This window comes from Hyaloscypha bicolor, assembly GCF_002865645.1.
Source record: "Hyaloscypha bicolor E unplaced genomic scaffold K444scaffold_87, whole genome shotgun sequence".
NCBI classification, from domain to species: Eukaryota; Fungi; Ascomycota; class Leotiomycetes; order Helotiales; family Hyaloscyphaceae; genus Hyaloscypha; species Hyaloscypha bicolor.
Window position 1 is genome coordinate 2,932,570 of NW_020194589.1, and position 16,198 is coordinate 2,948,767.

Sequence of the window (16,198 nt, forward strand, 5' to 3'; positions counted from 1 at the left end):
CTACACGGAGATACTTACGAAGTACGAAGGCGCGCGGCGTTGAAAACCGGCCAGCTGCCCGCTGCCGAGGAACACCATATCTCAGCGGAATGCCCGAGACTTTTTTTTTAAGAAAAAATCCTTTGTATAATAGAAAAGAAGCAGATCTAACTTCCGCGAAATATTCACGATAATTAGGTAAATATAAGGGGGGATTGTGAGACTTTCTGTACGAAGGCGGGCGGCATTAAAAATCGACCAATTCGCTAAGCGAGGGCGGGCGCAGTCAAAATTGCGGCCCGTCCTCGCTTAGGATATTGGACAAATGTCAATGCCGCTCGCCTTCGTAGCAGCTCTCTTTGGGCTGGATACCTTGCCATAATTGGAGAGAGCCTTCAGAATATGTCGCCCTTAGCGTTTTCTTAACATAACCTGCCAATTACAACCCTGCAAGCACGGGCAACGTCGCCGCCACCCCCTTGGAGCATGCTGTTGCTTAATAATAGCATCTTCGAATGAGGCTGAGGCTGAGTAAGATGGCCGGTCGCAAACTCGAAAGCCTTACGCTCATCTACACTTCCTCAGACGGCCACGTCTAGAGTAACAGATGATGTCGTTACCTCCTGCCTTTAAGAGGCTTCCTATTCGACCCGGCAACCCCTCTGTCGCTGTACATCGTTTATTACGCAGCAAAACTCTTGCCTGTAGTGTCTTGCTCTTCATACTCTGGGCTGGTTACCTCTTCTACCCATCGATGAGGAATCGCGTCGTGGGACAAGTCGGCGGGAACCACCCGCAAGAGGCCATTTCTGCTGAAGATTTCGTCTCTGCGGCAATACAGACCGCGCTTGGTTCATACGATGCAGAGCCCGTCCATCAATATTGCACTCACGATAACTGGAATACGAGTATCGTCGTGAACTGCGACCGCATTTTTGGTGGCATAGGTAAGCAAATCCGTTCTTCAGAATGCTTTCTTCACAACTGAACCTCTCAGGGAACACTCGACAAAGGATCCTGACGTGTTTGCGCCATGCTATGCATGAAGGTTTTAGTTTCATCGTCCCAACAATTTCACTTCGTTCAAATGATGATCTGAGTTTGCTTGAATCAGACGGAGACACCAGCCTAGAGTACACCTTCAACCGGGAGCTTTTTGTATCTCGCCTCACCGCTGCATGCCCCCAAATGGTCATTTATGATAACGTCGGGAATGCCACCAAGCCCGAACTCGAGATCCTTCACTATCCTACAAGAATAGGGCAATTGTGTGTGCTCCCTCCAAATGTCAACGCATGGCTAACTTCACATAGAAGGATCTGTGACGACCCAGCAGGCTTCGCCACTAATTTTGGCTCACTCCTCACATTTCCAGCATCCATCTACTACCTCGCCTTCTCTGTGCTCCATACCCTAAATGAGCGATACAATCTATCCATCTCCCCATTCGCGCTCTCCTCCCCCGCCCCTTATATGGGAGTCCACCTCCGCACCTCCGAAGATGCCATCAAAGCAGGCTGGTCCTCTTACGAAGTTCAGAGCAAGCACTACCTCTCTCTCGCCGCCTCGCGTTCCTTCTCAACCATCTACGTCGCTTCTGGGAACGCGACGTCTATATTCCAGTTCACGATGGAAGCAGCGGCGCTCTCACCGCCTGTTACGATCGTCACAAAAGAGGATCTCTTATCTGCGGACGAGCTGATGGAATTGAGAGCTTTGACTTGGGATCAGGCTGCATTGATTGATTATATTGTGTTGGAGAGTGCGGGATATTTTGCAGGCTTGGTAGAGAGCTCGTTCACTTGGAATGTGGCGATGAAGAGGGCGGCTACTAGAGGCAGGGAAGGTGCTGTTTGTGGAGAGCCGCATGAGGCTGGAGAGGGGATTGCATGGTGGGATGAGTGGTCGGAGATTATGGGGGTTGATCCGAGTGAGTTTAGGGGGAAACTTTGGCCTTGAACTTGGGATAAGAAAATTGTATATTAGGATAGCACATAGAATTCAATTTAATAGATCCAATAGTCGGTATTGGGGGGGAGCGGGAGGGGTTCACTCCAAAACTCCTTCCACTTGCTCTTTCCAACATGAAGCGCAATATTCTCACCCTCCGCAACGTTCAGGGCAAACTTCTGAGAGTTCTCAATTCAGTAAAACACTACCTTCCCCCGTAGGTGGAGGCGGACGTGCTTCGAGTTCTTCATTCTTTCCGCCACGTACAAAGAAATTTTCTTGGAACCTTAACATCGAGGAGCCTTTGCCTCGAGGCAATCCATAACCTCGAAAGCAATCTTCTCAGATATCCAACTTCAACAGATTAGGTGGCAGCGGACGCTCTTTTAGAACATCTTTCTTTCTGCAACGTTCCCCCCAACCTAGCCGCCGACAAAGGCCACCAAGCATTCAAACCTCTCTCCCTCTTAAAGTCCTGCGAGGAGCAAAAAATCATTCCCGAGCACTTGATCCCAACGGAGTTTCCCCTCTAGCCACACGCAAAATGCTTCGAGACTCAAAGCATTCTCCGCCAACAAATGGTTCCAATATCCCTCAACCAGACCCAGCCCCGTCGAGAGACGGTGCTCGTGCGGTTCGGATCTCGGAACGAACCCTGATTGCGGCCCTTGTTGGGCGAATCGCCGGGAATTTGAGCAACTTAGCCAGTCACGCAGCGTGGCCGCCCCTCAGGATCCGACGTGTAGCTTGTGCGGTACCGACGTCGATGTCCTGAAAGGTAAAAACCGTTGCAGGAAATGCTACCACAAATACGAATCACCCGTAGACTTCCTTTTTGGCAGAGCTCATGCACCGTCGGGGAAGAAGTGATGTTTGACGTTCAAGGTACAGTGTGGAGGTTGTGTCATTGTGTGTTGTATCACTAAGTTCATGCCTGGAGAGAATGATAGCTGGCGTTGAAAAGACCCTTAGCAGTACGAACATTAGAGTCAACGTAGTTGGAGCTTTGGTTTGTGGATTGGGAGAGCTTGCTCGTTCGCACTCGGGAGATAGTATGATCTGTACAGTACAAGTGCGGGGCTGTACAACTGGATCTGAGAAAAGTGATTCTCGTTGCGTTTGCGGTAGGAGAATGCATTGTACCATAGATGCGATGAACTTTAGGATCTTCAGACGAATTCGTTGATTTTCAACATTATTCTGCAAGGACCTTGTTCTCATTATGCTCCTCTATGTTTCTTAAACGCTTCCTGGACAGTCACCCCTTGGGCAACATCTTCCTTGACATGATCATCTGCTCCAACAAGACCAGGTAGCATCTCGATTACCTTGCCAACATTGTCCCGAGGGATGATCACAACACCATTTGTGGCATCGCTAAATACTAGATCCCCGGGCTCGACGATGGTGCCATCGATATCGAGAGGTATTTGAACAGCGTGGGGTTTAGCCTCCAGACCTGTTCCCACGATGGAAGTTGATTTTGCCCATATCTGATGGCTTCATCAGCTGATGCTCCAAGAAGTCTCCCAAAGAAATAACTCAACAAGCATGCACAAATCATTAAGCATAAGCATAAGTATTGTGACCGAATTGCAAGAGCACCAAATGAATGATAGGAGGGTATGAAAAAGAGTGCAAAACTCAGAATACGCACCGGCAGCCCGGTCTCCTTCAGTTCGACCAAATCCCTCACCCTCCCATTCACAACCACACCCCTCGCACCTAAAACTTTCATCCTCAACGCCATAATCCCACCAATAATAGCGCATTTCTGACCCTCAGGCTGCTTCATAACCACAATCGTCTCCGGCTGCGTGAGGTCAACCCAATGCTTGCCCGCCGGGATATTTGCTTCCGGCACATCTGAGGCATTGCTTTCGTGTTTTGAAGCAAAGATGACGGTGGATGCTGGTGCTATTGTGATTTCTGTTTTGATGGATGATGTGTGTGGTGCGAAGAGGTGGAGATCAGAGAGGAAACCGGCATTGGGGACTTTGAGCTTTAGGAGCGCATCGGCTATGTCACAGGCTGTGTATTCTTGTAAAGCTTGAAGTTGCTCTTTGGTTGCTCCGGATGTGGAAGCCATCATCCGTCTTGAGGTTGAGGCGGTCGTGCTGCCTGGGGTCAAATAGGGGTAGCGAGCGAGTCTTGCCGACAAGCACGATGGAAGATTTGAGCGAGGACAAGGTAAAAGTTTGTTATACAGGAGAAATGGCTTCATTGCCAATCGCTAAGGAGTTGATTTGGATCATGACTTCGATAATCTAATGACCTCGGTCAAAGTTAAGGGCGGCTGCTTTAAGATCCGGAGGAGGGGTAAAAAGCAGCGTCATCTCTAGGTTATCAGATTTGATCGAAAATCCCGAGCTCCGCCCAGTTGCATTCGACGTATCAAGTTTTCAAGATGATCGTATTTCATCTTCTCGGTCTCCTTAAAGCTGAAGGAATATTCAGGTCAAGGCAACTCAACGAGAACTCGTTGATATGTAGCTTTATCTTGGGTGTCAAGATTTTCATTTTCAATGTAAGCCTCCTATCTCTTCGCCCAGGCCGGATAAGCATGCAGGCAGTTCAAATCTGCCAGTGAGAGCTCTATGAAAGCTCTGATCGAGCTTCGTGCAAGGATCTCCCGGACTTTCTGCATCTTATGCAAGCTCTCCGATAGGGAAGTGCAGAAAGAACGCCATCCTGCTGCTTCTTGATCCAGGATGTGAACTGGTAGAGTTGCAGGACTCGGCTAGAGATTTTTTCCATTCGCATATTGACTTTTCCGCTGATCTCCAAGTGATCGGTTGTGTGGTGATTCACAGGTGCCGAGTGGTGAGCAGTGCAGGTGGCCAGATGACGAATGCTGGTCACTTGCGGGACTGCCCGCAGCTCAAAACTTTTTGGTCTCTGCTATGGTTGTTTGCGCGCCTCTCGCGCTCGGAGAAAGGTATCGAGAAGCAGAACTGCTCCAGACACCTTCATAATCGACCCCACTATCACTCTTATTAGCAACGGTCCTCGAGTCCCGGCTGTTCCGCTGCTTGATCTGTAAAAGGCCAACTAATCTTGGGCTCCAAGCCACCAGCTCTCTGCCCCGCCATCACACGGGCAATCTTCTTCAACCATCCCACCTTCCCGCGCTCAGGTCTACGAAATTCTTCAAGGCACCCTATCTGCAGCCTTCCACACTCTTTATCATTCGCAGAATTCTAGTCGAGTTCCCTGCTCACTGCAGAAAGGATCGGTGCTGCCTACCACCGACGGAATCAACCAAGCTCTGGCCCACCACCTTGCATACCTAGCTTCTTCTCCTCGCGTCTGCCGTAAAGGCAGAAAGTTGCAGGAACAAGATGTCAATAAAGTGAGCTCTGCTTCCCCTGCTTCTGTTCTGCTTCACGTCAAGCTTCTTTGTTGCATACCACACTCTTGTTCTAGGGTGACCACCCATGTTCCCGCCATGTATGGATTCCATCAGGAACAACATTTCTATACCTTGCAGTTGGCCAAGCAGAAGGAGCTAAAATCTACTGATAGCTGGGTTATGACATCGCCCAACGAGGCGGGCTTTGTCAAACTCCCGAACGAACGAATCCTCTTCACATCTCCTCCGCGAACGCATCTACAAATATCCACGCCGAACACGTATCCCGGGACGGAGCCTTTCTCCGCTAAGAGCGATGCCGGAGTTGTGTATATCACAAATCAACGAGTAAGGAAAGCTTTCAGAGACCGTGGGCTTCGACTGACGACGTTGTAGATAGTCTACCTACCTTCGACCTCCACCCCCGAGCTCCAATCCTTCTCCGCACCCATACTCAACCTCCAAGATACCTACGTGCGAGCACCATTCTTTGGTGCCAATTACTGGGTCGCACTCTGCAAGCCAGTCCCAGGAGGTGGCATCCCACCCAATAACGCAGCTGTCGAGCTACGATTTACATTCCGAGAGGGAGGAGCCTTCGATTTCCACTCGACCTTCGAGCAAATAAAGGAGCGGTTACACCATGCATACACAATGGCGCGAGAAAGCGGAAGACAGAATGTCGTGGACGTCGACTTAGAGCAGCTGCCAGCCTATGAGCCGGCCCAGGAGGTGGAGAGCGAGGATGAGGGGCCAAGGATACTGAGTCCGATTCCAACAAGACCTCAGGCCAGAGACAGTGGCGCCGCTGATGCGTTCCAAAATCGGACAGAGACCTCACCGCCGAATTTCACCGCCCCCGATGAACCACCACCCGGGTACGAAGAGGCGCAGGTGCAGGCTGTTGGCATCGAGTTGGACCAGAGGTTGCGAGAAGCCGCAGAGAGGCAGCGGGATAGTGACGCAAGCCCTTGATTAGCGTTGCAGATCAATCTCGATTGAAGATAGATATTCTTTGGAAGGGTTTTAGGGATGGAAAAAGGCGTAATATCTCTGGCGAGAATGGGTTGCTCATTGATGGCATTGGCGCAGGGTGTTGAGAAGTGATAATTTTGACTGGAAGATGAGATAGACCATGCTCAGTACTCATAGATCTTTGAATGCCAAAGTCATTCCCCCACCGCACACCCCTTGACAAAACTCATCATGAAATCCATGCCTCAGAAAAGTAGAATGGAAAAAGCAAGGACGAATCACGTGCATCCTAGCTCAAAATCCATCAACCAATCAAACACCCTCAATTCCAAGCTTCCTCAAAATCGGCTCGCCAACGAGGATCTTTCCACTTCTTCCCGACTCATCACGACTTGAACATCTTCGCCCATTGAGCAGCCAATCCATTGGATAAGTGATCAAGATGGGTTTCTTTGATAGCATAAGCGATATGCTGGAGGCAGCGCTGCCATGGAGCACGGCGGAGGCTGATGCTCCTGCGGCGAAGGAGGAGGAAACCCAGGTGGGTGCTTTCTTCCTTATTTGACCGGACTGGCAGAGGGGTGCGAGGAGGTGGAGAGGGGAATCGAGTGGCGGGAGGTGCATTGGGTGTTGGGGAGCGATGAGAGGGTGGATAGTGGTGGTGATGGGGAGTGCGGAATCTACGGAGGTGTTTACGGCTCCCTTGAGTGATGGGAGGAGCGAAGAGATCTACGGAACCTGTGCTAATGTGCTTCGTGGAACAGGACGAAGAATCATCCGACAAGAACGAAGATGAGGGATCTGAAGACAAGGAGGAGCCTGAGGAGGAAGAGGAGGAGGAGGAGGAAGAGTTGGAAGATCCTAAGGAGAAGTTTGAGGAGGGTAAGTGCATATATTTCTCAACTATCCAGGTTTGTTTCCACATCTGGAATTAAGGGTGGATATACGGTCAACTCCTTTGTTGCGGTGGCTTCTGTCCGAGGTGTGTTGGGTAGGGTGGGGAGAGGAATAATATAACTATCCGGCAATGAGGCAATGTTGCAAGCGCAAGTTGCTATCTAAATGGTATATATCTGGATCTAACGCTGGATGCTGCATGAAATCTGGTCAATTTGATGCCTCTGGTGGATAGTCTCGAGATGAAGTAGACGGGGCGAGCAGGATGAATGTTCACTTGGGGAACGAGGCAATGTTGCAAGTGCAAGCTGCTATTGAAGACTTCGAAGCATGGCTTTCTCTCCATGCTCTTTTTGCTTGTGGAATTTTAAACTCTGGAGGATATCTCCATTCGACTCTGGCTTGTTACACGAATAGCTACATGAACCTTGCTAATATTGTTTCACAGAATGCAAGGAATCCAAGGTCTGCTCCCCAGCAAAGCACCACTTCGACGAGTGCGTTGAGCGTGTCACTGGTGCAGACCACGGAAAGCCAGTGGACAAGAAGCATCCCGATGAAGACTGCGTTGAAGAATGTAAGTCTAAATAAATGCTCCTATCTTGGACTGATGCTAATAACCCACAGTCTTCCACCTTGCTCACTGCGCAAGCACCTGCGCCGCACCAAAGCTATGGAACGCTCTTAAGTAGAGGTTTCAACTACTTCGATCGACAATTTCGCCTCGAGATGTTTGCATGACATAGATGATGGGGGAGATGGGATGGTGGAAAGGAGACGCCTGTAGATATCTTACCCGCATCACCTGTTTTGTACTTCGGCAGCAGGCTCGTCCTGTGAGCGGTATGTACTGTAGTATAGGAAATCCATAGACCAGCAGCCTATCTTTGTTCCGTGAGTGAAGTTAGGGACCTACTATGGCAGATCGCAAGGGCCAACATCAAGAAAGGCTTCTTTATCTTGCATTGCGAAGCCTCGGACTTTCACAAGATAAACTTTCAGGAAGCTGGCCCACGGAATCTCTTCTGTGGCACGATTTCCTGCGATGTTGCGGCGGTGTCTTGATGGGGATCAGCAGATCGGGGCCTTTGCCTATTTTGAACACACACCCCGGCAATTCCCCAACCCTCCCAAACCCTATCCTCAGCTGGCAGTTCCCCTCTTTTGATTGCGAATGAGGCATATAATGGATCAAGGGGCCGCTGTTCTCTATACATTCGAATCGACTAAGCTTGAAGTCGAGGAAACTTTCGAGTTTCGACCCAACTGTGGCACTTGGGACTAAGCGGTATCATAGGCGACGCCTTATTGACGCGAGGGTCTAATTACAAAGGTACCTAATTTAAGATGGCGCCGCCTCCGGAAAGATCAGGGGATGCGCACGCGACGGAGAAACACCAAGACATCCAGCTGCGAGGCGCGCCGAACAACGACAAGACAGAGCCTCTTGCCAATGAAAAGCCGGCTCCTGAACCTGTACCTGGAGGATTCTCCTTTCTCCGAACGATGAAGATGAGAGGTTTGAAGAGCCGTGGGAATGGGAGCGCTGCATCAGCACCTTCGGCCGGCAGCAACGTGAGCAACGGCAACGGCAGTGGCATCGACAGCAAGAATAATGACGAACTCAAGGCCACGCAATCCAATGGCAGTGGTGACGGACCTGATAGAATTGGAGAGGTCGAAGCCTTGCATGAAGTGCGCAGTGACGATGAGCTGTTAGGTGATGATGAACGAGGCTCGACAACGCAACCCGGAGGAGCTCAAGAGGGCGGAAACAATAGCACGGGAGTTGCTGACGCGATGGGAGGACGAGTATATAAGGTTTACAAGAGGCGCTGGTTCGGCCTCGTCCAGTTGGCGTTGCTGAACATCATTGTCAGCTGGGATGTGAGTAGTCTATTGAAGTCCAGCCAGCCCCAGAATGACACTAATGCATTGCGTAGTGGCTCTCTTTCTCTGCCAACTCCACGACGACGTCCCAATACTACAATGTAACCCCATCGGATATCAATTGGCTGAGCACAGCCTTTCTCTTCGCCTTCTGCGTTGCGACCCCGCTTGTGATTTACACCCTGCATCATGGGGGACCAAAACCGTCGATCATCACAGCCTCAGTTCTCATCCTGTTGGGCAACTGGATCAGATATGGTGCCACGAAGGCAGGTCCCCATGGAAATTTTGGGGGAGTGATGTTTGGTCAGATCTTGACGGGCTTGGCCCAGCCATTCGTCCTTGCTGCTCCCACGAGGTACTCAGATTTATGGTTCACGAATAGTGGAAGAGTTGCGGCTACAGCTGTTATGAGCTTGGCCAATCCATTTGGTGGTGCTTTGGCACAACTTATTGACCCTTCTTGGGCTGGAAAACCTGAAGACATTCCAAATATGGTGTTATACATTGCGATCATTGTAGGCAACCCCAAGTCCTTAGCTGTTCTTTTGTGCTGACCTCTTCAGTCTTCTGTTGCATCAATACCCTCGTTCTTTATCCCAGCCGCGCCACCAACTCCATGTTCCCCATCTGGACATGAAGAGAAGCAAGCTCTTGGCCCTTCACTAAAGTTCCTCTTTACCTGCCCGGAGTTTTACATGATCATGGTCCCTTTCACCGTCTATGTGGGGCTTTTCAATAGCATCTCGTCCCTCATCAACCAGCTCCTCCAGCCTTATTCATTCACCGAGACCCAAGCTGGAATTGCGGGAGCCTTACTGATCGTCGTTGGTCTCGTTACCGCTGCTATCACGTCTCCGATCATTGACAAGACCAAAACCTTCCTCTTCGCCATCAAGTTACAGGTTCCCATCGTTGCGATATCCTACCTAGCCTTCACATGGGCTCCGCAGACCAGGAATATTGCTGCTCCATACGCCATCTTATCAGTTTTAGGAGCGGCATCATTCAGTCTTGTACCAGTCGTTCTGGAATATCTGATCGAGTTGACGCATCCTGTGTCTCCAGAAGTCACTAGCACAATATGCTGGAGCGGTGGCCAACTTCTTGGTGGAATCTTCATTCTGGTTTCGAATGCTTTGCGTGACCCTGGACCCAATGACGGCTCGCTTGATGATCATACCAACCGACCCCCAGGAAATATGTGGAGGGCTTTGATCTTCCAAACAGTTATTGCCATGGTCGTGATTCCTCTCCCACTTGCATTGGGGTGCTGTGGGAGGGACAGAAAGGTCCGAATGCGGAGAGTCGAAGCCGACAAAGAGGCTAACGATGCGAGGGATGTAGAGCGTGGAGTCGTTGTACCTTGAGTCATTTATTGCATATCTACTGTAGATATTCTTTTTGGGGGATCGTTCGCCATATATACTGGCCAATTTACATCATATACAGTAATCACAGCCGAAGTTTCTTCAAAAATCGCCGTCGTTTCCTAGCCATTCAAACGTCCTGGTCCCAAGTGATACCAGGGTTCTATAAGTGTCTACTACAATCTATTCACGCTCATTAGCCAAGTGACAGTACAGTCTACAGTTTTCTAATCTAGAAGTGCTTAAAAGCCTCCAAAACTCCGACTTCTTTCCATGCTTTCTTCCGACTTCATCACATCATCTGAAAAAGAATACTGCCATACTATGGATACATCTCAACCATTATCACGGACAGATTCCCCACCACGTTGCCCAATATGTCTCGAGTGCCACTCTGCAGACACAGCCGTCCTGATCCCCTGTGGCCACAAGTACGACGTCGACTGCATATCGGTTCAGTTGAAGCTGCTTGGCGAACAAAGCAGACAGTGCCCCATGTGCAGAGCCAAACTTGAAGCGGTGAAATATGCTTTCACGCCAGATGGAATGTATAAAATACATATTCCCGGGAAGGGAGAACAGGATACCGACCCTTTCCTGCGAGATGACGAGATTATCCCACCTTGTGCTTCCGAGCGGGAAAGGAGGCGGAAGATCGAGCTGCGAAGACTCAGAACCCTCGAAGACATCTCCCCGATAATCTTCAGTTTCCCTCATGGAGAGGCCGTTGCAGTCGAAGGCGATCTCATTATTGCCATCAACCGTGAACTAACCTTATTCTTAATGCAAGAACATGGGGTTGGAACACAGTGCACCTCCGTGCGAAAGTTGAACTTCAGAACCTTTCGCAGCCTTCCTGTGCCTTTTCCCGACGACCAAATATTCGAACCTGAAAAGATCGCTAGAGCGCGGGAAGATATCATAAAGTGTCTGGGCAGCTTGGGAAGCATGAGGTTGTTCTCGGGAACTCAGATAGATGGCCCGCAGTACGAGGTCAAGTGCGATGACCGCGGCTTGAAGGCTATGGTTATGCGAGGTTTGGTAGTACAACGGATGTTGGGGGAGAAGGATATCACGATCCAGGAGTCGTTGACGATAACTGAGGAGTTTTTGATGGAGGAACTAGGGGAAGAGGAGTTGAGAGAGGAAGTGGTGAGAGGTATCGCCAAGGAGGAGAGGGAGAAAGAGGTCAGGATGGCGAGACAGGAGATGCAGGGGGTTATCGAGCATTTTGAGGGGATGGGGTATATTAGAGAGCATTGGAGGTCGTTGGATAGAGGGAGTACAGGTATTCTGGAGGTGGTAGGGGATGGTGAAATGGAGTGTGAGTATTGTGATGAGAGGCATCGGAATGGGGATTGCATTTTGCCTAATAGAGGCTAGGACCAGGGAAAGTGGTGGGGGCTGTGATGAAAGCATGGATACGGATACTGATACGGATGGCAGTGGGGATGAAGTTCAAGAACGCTTAGCGGATTGAAAGTCTATTCAGCCATCCTGACATTATCCAGGAGCTAGGTAGTTCAATTCCATTCCCAGGCATTAGGAATCTAAGAACATACATTCATTAAGTGCTTTCCTTCCAGCTCGGTCCTCATATGAATGACCTCCAGTGCCTGCACATGATTGTTGTTTCTGCTGAATAATACTTTTCTCTCCATCTGAGCAATTCGAAATATTATTCATCTCAAATACAACTTTCTTCCGATTTCCCTTGGTTGTCTCTGACAGCCCATTTAAATCACTAAATCTAGTTGACCTTCTCATATATATCCACGTATTTTCTCTCCAATACTGTTCTCCTTTTCCAGATCTTGAATCAGAATCTTTTACACTATCATGCCAAATTCTCAAGCATCTTCGACTAGTTCAACGAAGTCTCGTAACTTTTCAAGAATGACCAGCACAAACCCCGAACAATGACCACCAACTTCTCCGCTGTGTACCATCTGTCTCGAATGGCGCTCCAACAACCACGCAACCCTCATCATCCCCTGCACCCACGCCTTCGACCTCTCTTGCATCCACCGTCACCTCACTCACTCACTCACTCCACTCACTCGGCAAAGCCACTCATATGCCCTCTCTGCCGGCAACCCATCACAACCATCCGGTACAACTTCGGCCCCTCTAGACCCTGGGATACTTATAACTCCGGTCCCAGGGGATCTTGGGGAGTGTTACGGCTGTTATTCCGGACTGGAGAGGATTAGAAAGTGCCAGTACTGGCAGGGAGGGAACAAAACTGTGGGTATTGTGGGAAAGGACACCAGAATTGGGACTGCCAGCCACCAGAACCCGGTATAGTTCAACTCGAGCGTGTGTAACAAGAATTCTATTGTACAATGGTCCACATCCTTAGTGTCGGGGGCTTCTAAGTATCAGAAAGGCACTTTTTACATTTTGTAGAGTGAAATTATCCACCAAAGTAAACGGCACAATGAGGAAATAGAACAAATCATTCAGTGATTCATGATATATCAATTTATGCCTGCCTATTCATATCGTTACAGTCATTACTTCATGCAAGCATGCGAATCATCAATAAAAACAGAAACTGTCCACCCAATGCCCCTTTACACAAAGAGAAAAGAGAAGTCTGTGTGGCCGTAATCCAGCAACGACAAGCGTATCCTAACAAATTCATCAATCAACACAAAGACACCGGTAGCGACCCTCTACAGCCAAACGTCATCGTTCATTGGCGAATTGATCTTCTGAGCCCCACTCAAGAAGTCCAATTTCATCTCAATCTTGGGCGCGGCCTCAATAGGAGTATTCTTCGCGAGGCTCTTTTTCGCTGGACTCTTGCTGCTTTCAACGCATGGCCCGCATCGAACGTCGCGAGTATTCCAGCCATCATCAGCCGCGGCAGCAACCCAACATCTCAAGCCATCATGTACACCACCGTAAAATTTCTCCTTGCACAGTCTGAGAGTTCCGCCTGAGCATTTCTCCCAACCTGATACCATCATCTGTTCTCGGAGTGTGTTGCGCTCCGCTTGTGTAGGAAGACTTGCAATAATACCGTTGACAATGTCCAAATGCGAGGCAAGATAATTCGTTGCATCCCATTCGACGCCGCCAACGTAAGGTGCTGCTGGTACTGGAGGACGTTCTTTAGGAAAGTGCTTCGTCATATAGATGTGGTGGGGATTGGCGCTGTTGAAGCTACTGTCCGAGGTAGCCTGCGTGCCGTATGGATGAGAGTGGTCACCATGGTCGGTTGTTGGTTTAGGGAGAGCAATTACGTTAAGGTTGTGCAGGAAAATCCAGAAAACTTCTTTGGTAACATTGACAACCTCCTTGCACCAGACTCGGTATGGTCGTGGCCGCCGCATCTCAAGGACGAATCCGACCGGTCGTTGAGACTCACTTGGTTCGGGGTCACGAAGATAAGACAAAAGGATCTTAGCTCGGTGGGTTCGTTCCGACATTGGAGCCGACTTCAGGTACGTAAACAGGAGTGAGCTGATAATGTTGCGTGTGGTGAACTCGCTCGGCCCCTTCTTCTCCTCGTCGAAGAGCATGTGTAAGAGTGCGGGGAACAGAGTGACTTGGATCCTATCTAGGTGTTGAAGGGCGAGTGCAGTAGTTGCAAGAGCCTTCAGGCAGAGGAGAACCTCATGAAGTAAAGCATCTTCGTGCTCCTCTCTGTAAAACTGTCAGTGGGGCCCGAGAAGGACATTGGGGTGTGACAAACCTCCACTCAACCTCCATAGTTCTATGTAGCAAACCAACAATCTCCTCCATTCCTCCTTGCCGGATAAACCCATCAGTCCATGCTACCGTCTCATTGCGAAGCAAAAGCCTCAGCTTATGTAATTTTCCAACTTCAACCAATTCCGGCTTGCGAACCTTCCTCAAGTAGGACACAAAATCATCAGTAAGCTGTCCTTTTGCCTTTGCAATCAGTGTCTGGGCAACAGCAGCACCTGAGGCTGTCAACGATTTGTTTCCATCCTTCAGATTCTCTGAAGATTTCTTTGATTTGGTCAAACTCATTTCCTCCTTAGACTTCTTGCCTGGTGATGGCGGTTCTTTGCTAGATGCCCTTGACAATGTAAAGGTTCTGCTTCTTGGTCTCTTTGTCTTAACTTCCGGGACATCATGGGTACCGCTGGTAGCTTCAGCACTTGAATCACTACGGTTGGTCCCTGGCCTGCCATCTTTTCCAGCAGCAGAAATTTCTGCCCAGTCCTGTCTAATAAAATCTTTCTTCATGGACACGGCAAGACTCCGCATCTTCCCACGCTGGTGTTCGGGGATATTACGTCGGTCCAGCATAGCCTCAAACTCCTTGTCCACATCTTTGTCCGGAATCACTGGTCCAGCCTCAGCTGGTGTAGGAGTCTTCTTGCCAGGAGATGAAGTGGATGGCTTCATTCGGTGACCCTTCTGCGCTGCTGGTGTCTCTGTCTTTTCCGACTTTGCCGATGACGCCGTAGCCTTTCTTTCAAAGCTAGGTCTTTTGGCACCAGATACACGTCGTACAATTTCGGCACTGTGTCTTGACCCTGAACTAACACGCCTGCTAATATCCTGCAGGCTAAAACTGCTTGGCAGGTATGTCGACTTTGGTCGTTGAAAACCACTATCTTGTTTTGTGAGAGTAGGCGGGCCAGCGGGACCAGCATGAAAATCTCTTTGCCTCCCATTGTCTCGCGGGGTATACAAGTCGATCTGATCCTCTAAAAACTTCCCTCCCAGTGGTTGTTTGGCAAAGCATTCACTCGAGAATTGGGCATAAATTGGTGGTGGACATGCCGTTTCAGCAGATGATATGGATGTTGGGGTACGGTTCTCTTTGTCTTTCTGAACACGAGCTTCTTCTTCAGCTTGCTTGCGAAGGTTCTTTGCAGATTTCGGACGCGAGAGAAGGTTGGAGAGGTTGGTGGTCGACTTCTTCTTATTGGGTTTGGGCTCCTTCGACTTTGGTTCCTTCTCTGAATCCTTCCCAAACGTCTTCAAAGAGATTGTGCTCAATGTCTTCTTGTGCGATGCTTTCGTGGCATCTTCGCTTGTATTCGGACGCTTCGCTTCTCGTGATTTCTTGGGCGGCGGTGGCGGCTGACTTTGCTGGTTGTGCTGAAGCTCACCAAGAGCTCTTGTGTGCGGATGATCTAGAGGCAGACATGGGACCGATGCATATGCTGGTGAAGCAACAAAAGTGCTGGGCAGATTCGAAGAGAGCCCTGCTCCGGCAGAAGGGGTTCTCTTGTGCATGAACGACAATACCGATGATTTGGTGCGTTTATGATTATAAGAATCCGGTACACGATGCTGGGAAGCCATGTTGAAGGCCAATTGGCAAAGTAAATGGAGTGCTCCTCCAAATTATGCTGCGTTGGAGCAAATAATTGGCCTCATGTTGGTATGAGGACGTGAGGTCGAGGATCGCTTGCCCCTCGAAATGGTTGTTGACGAAAATCGCGTTGCTACAGCGACCACGAAAGCTTTGGGCTTGAGCACGTGAGAGCACAAAGTTTATCCGGGTCCGGACCGGAGAAATAGATTCACTAAAAAGGAAGATAGATTGTTTTTCATGGACCTGAAAGAATTGAAAGTTCCTTTCTTAAAACCCCTGTCAGACTGGGGGTTGTCATGAAAACACTATGGGCGGCATCCTTCAGCCCTTAGACAAACAGGGGGCTTGCGGTGAACATAGAAAAGAGTCACCCAGGAGTCAGTACGCCAAGTTCGATGGGACATTTCAATTACGTCCTCTCCTAATGTTTTGTCGAGGCCTGGTACATTCAGTAACAGTTCGAAAACCTCGGAAGGT

At 49.5% G+C, this 16,198-nt stretch overlaps 6 protein-coding genes across 6 annotated transcripts; 4 read left to right on the forward strand and 2 right to left on the reverse strand.

Moving 5' to 3' along the window:
- Window positions 1-733: 733 nt before the first annotated feature.
- K444DRAFT_531370 (uncharacterized protein) lies at window positions 734-1,938 on the forward strand (the record flags this gene model as incomplete). The annotated part of the gene is made up of 2 exons (XM_024874973.1): window positions 734-926; window positions 977-1,938. The coding sequence occupies 2 exons, from the start codon at window positions 734-736 to the stop codon at window positions 1,936-1,938; spliced, it is 1,155 nt and encodes a 384-aa protein (XP_024736113.1).
- A 1,196-nt stretch (window positions 1,939-3,134) lies between these two features.
- K444DRAFT_614001 (DlpA domain-containing protein) lies at window positions 3,135-4,038 on the reverse strand. Its single transcript, XM_024880453.1, has 2 exons — window positions 3,587-4,038; window positions 3,135-3,422 (listed from the first exon to the last, which is right to left on the reverse strand). The coding sequence occupies exons 1-2, from the start codon at window positions 4,019-4,021 to the stop codon at window positions 3,150-3,152; spliced, it is 708 nt and encodes a 235-aa protein (XP_024736114.1). The 5' UTR covers window positions 4,022-4,038; the 3' UTR covers window positions 3,135-3,149.
- Window positions 4,039-4,847: 809 nt separating this feature from the next.
- On the forward strand, window positions 4,848-6,464 carry K444DRAFT_614003 (uncharacterized protein). The gene is made up of 3 exons (XM_024880454.1): window positions 4,848-5,281; window positions 5,455-5,629; window positions 5,678-6,464. The coding sequence occupies exons 1-3, from the start codon at window positions 5,271-5,273 to the stop codon at window positions 6,254-6,256; spliced, it is 765 nt and encodes a 254-aa protein (XP_024736115.1). The 5' UTR covers window positions 4,848-5,270; the 3' UTR covers window positions 6,257-6,464.
- Window positions 6,465-6,733: 269 nt separating this feature from the next.
- Window positions 6,734-8,084, forward strand: K444DRAFT_614004 (Non-heme 11 kDa protein of cytochrome bc1 complex). Its single transcript, XM_024880455.1, has 3 exons — window positions 6,734-7,138; window positions 7,602-7,730; window positions 7,781-8,084. The coding sequence occupies exons 1-3, from the start codon at window positions 6,967-6,969 to the stop codon at window positions 7,843-7,845; spliced, it is 366 nt and encodes a 121-aa protein (XP_024736116.1). The 5' UTR covers window positions 6,734-6,966; the 3' UTR covers window positions 7,846-8,084.
- Window positions 8,085-8,659: 575 nt separating this feature from the next.
- On the forward strand, window positions 8,660-10,413 carry K444DRAFT_643867 (MFS general substrate transporter; the record flags this gene model as incomplete). The annotated part of the gene is made up of 3 exons (XM_024884901.1): window positions 8,660-9,040; window positions 9,097-9,561; window positions 9,610-10,413. The coding sequence occupies 3 exons, from the start codon at window positions 8,660-8,662 to the stop codon at window positions 10,411-10,413; spliced, it is 1,650 nt and encodes a 549-aa protein (XP_024736117.1).
- Window positions 10,414-12,876: 2,463 nt separating this feature from the next.
- Window positions 12,877-15,775, reverse strand: K444DRAFT_664338 (uncharacterized protein). The gene is made up of 2 exons (XM_024886944.1): window positions 14,117-15,775; window positions 12,877-14,067 (listed from the first exon to the last, which is right to left on the reverse strand). The coding sequence occupies exons 1-2, from the start codon at window positions 15,706-15,708 to the stop codon at window positions 13,092-13,094; spliced, it is 2,568 nt and encodes an 855-aa protein (XP_024736118.1). The 5' UTR covers window positions 15,709-15,775; the 3' UTR covers window positions 12,877-13,091.
- Window positions 15,776-16,198: the final 423 nt, after the last annotated feature.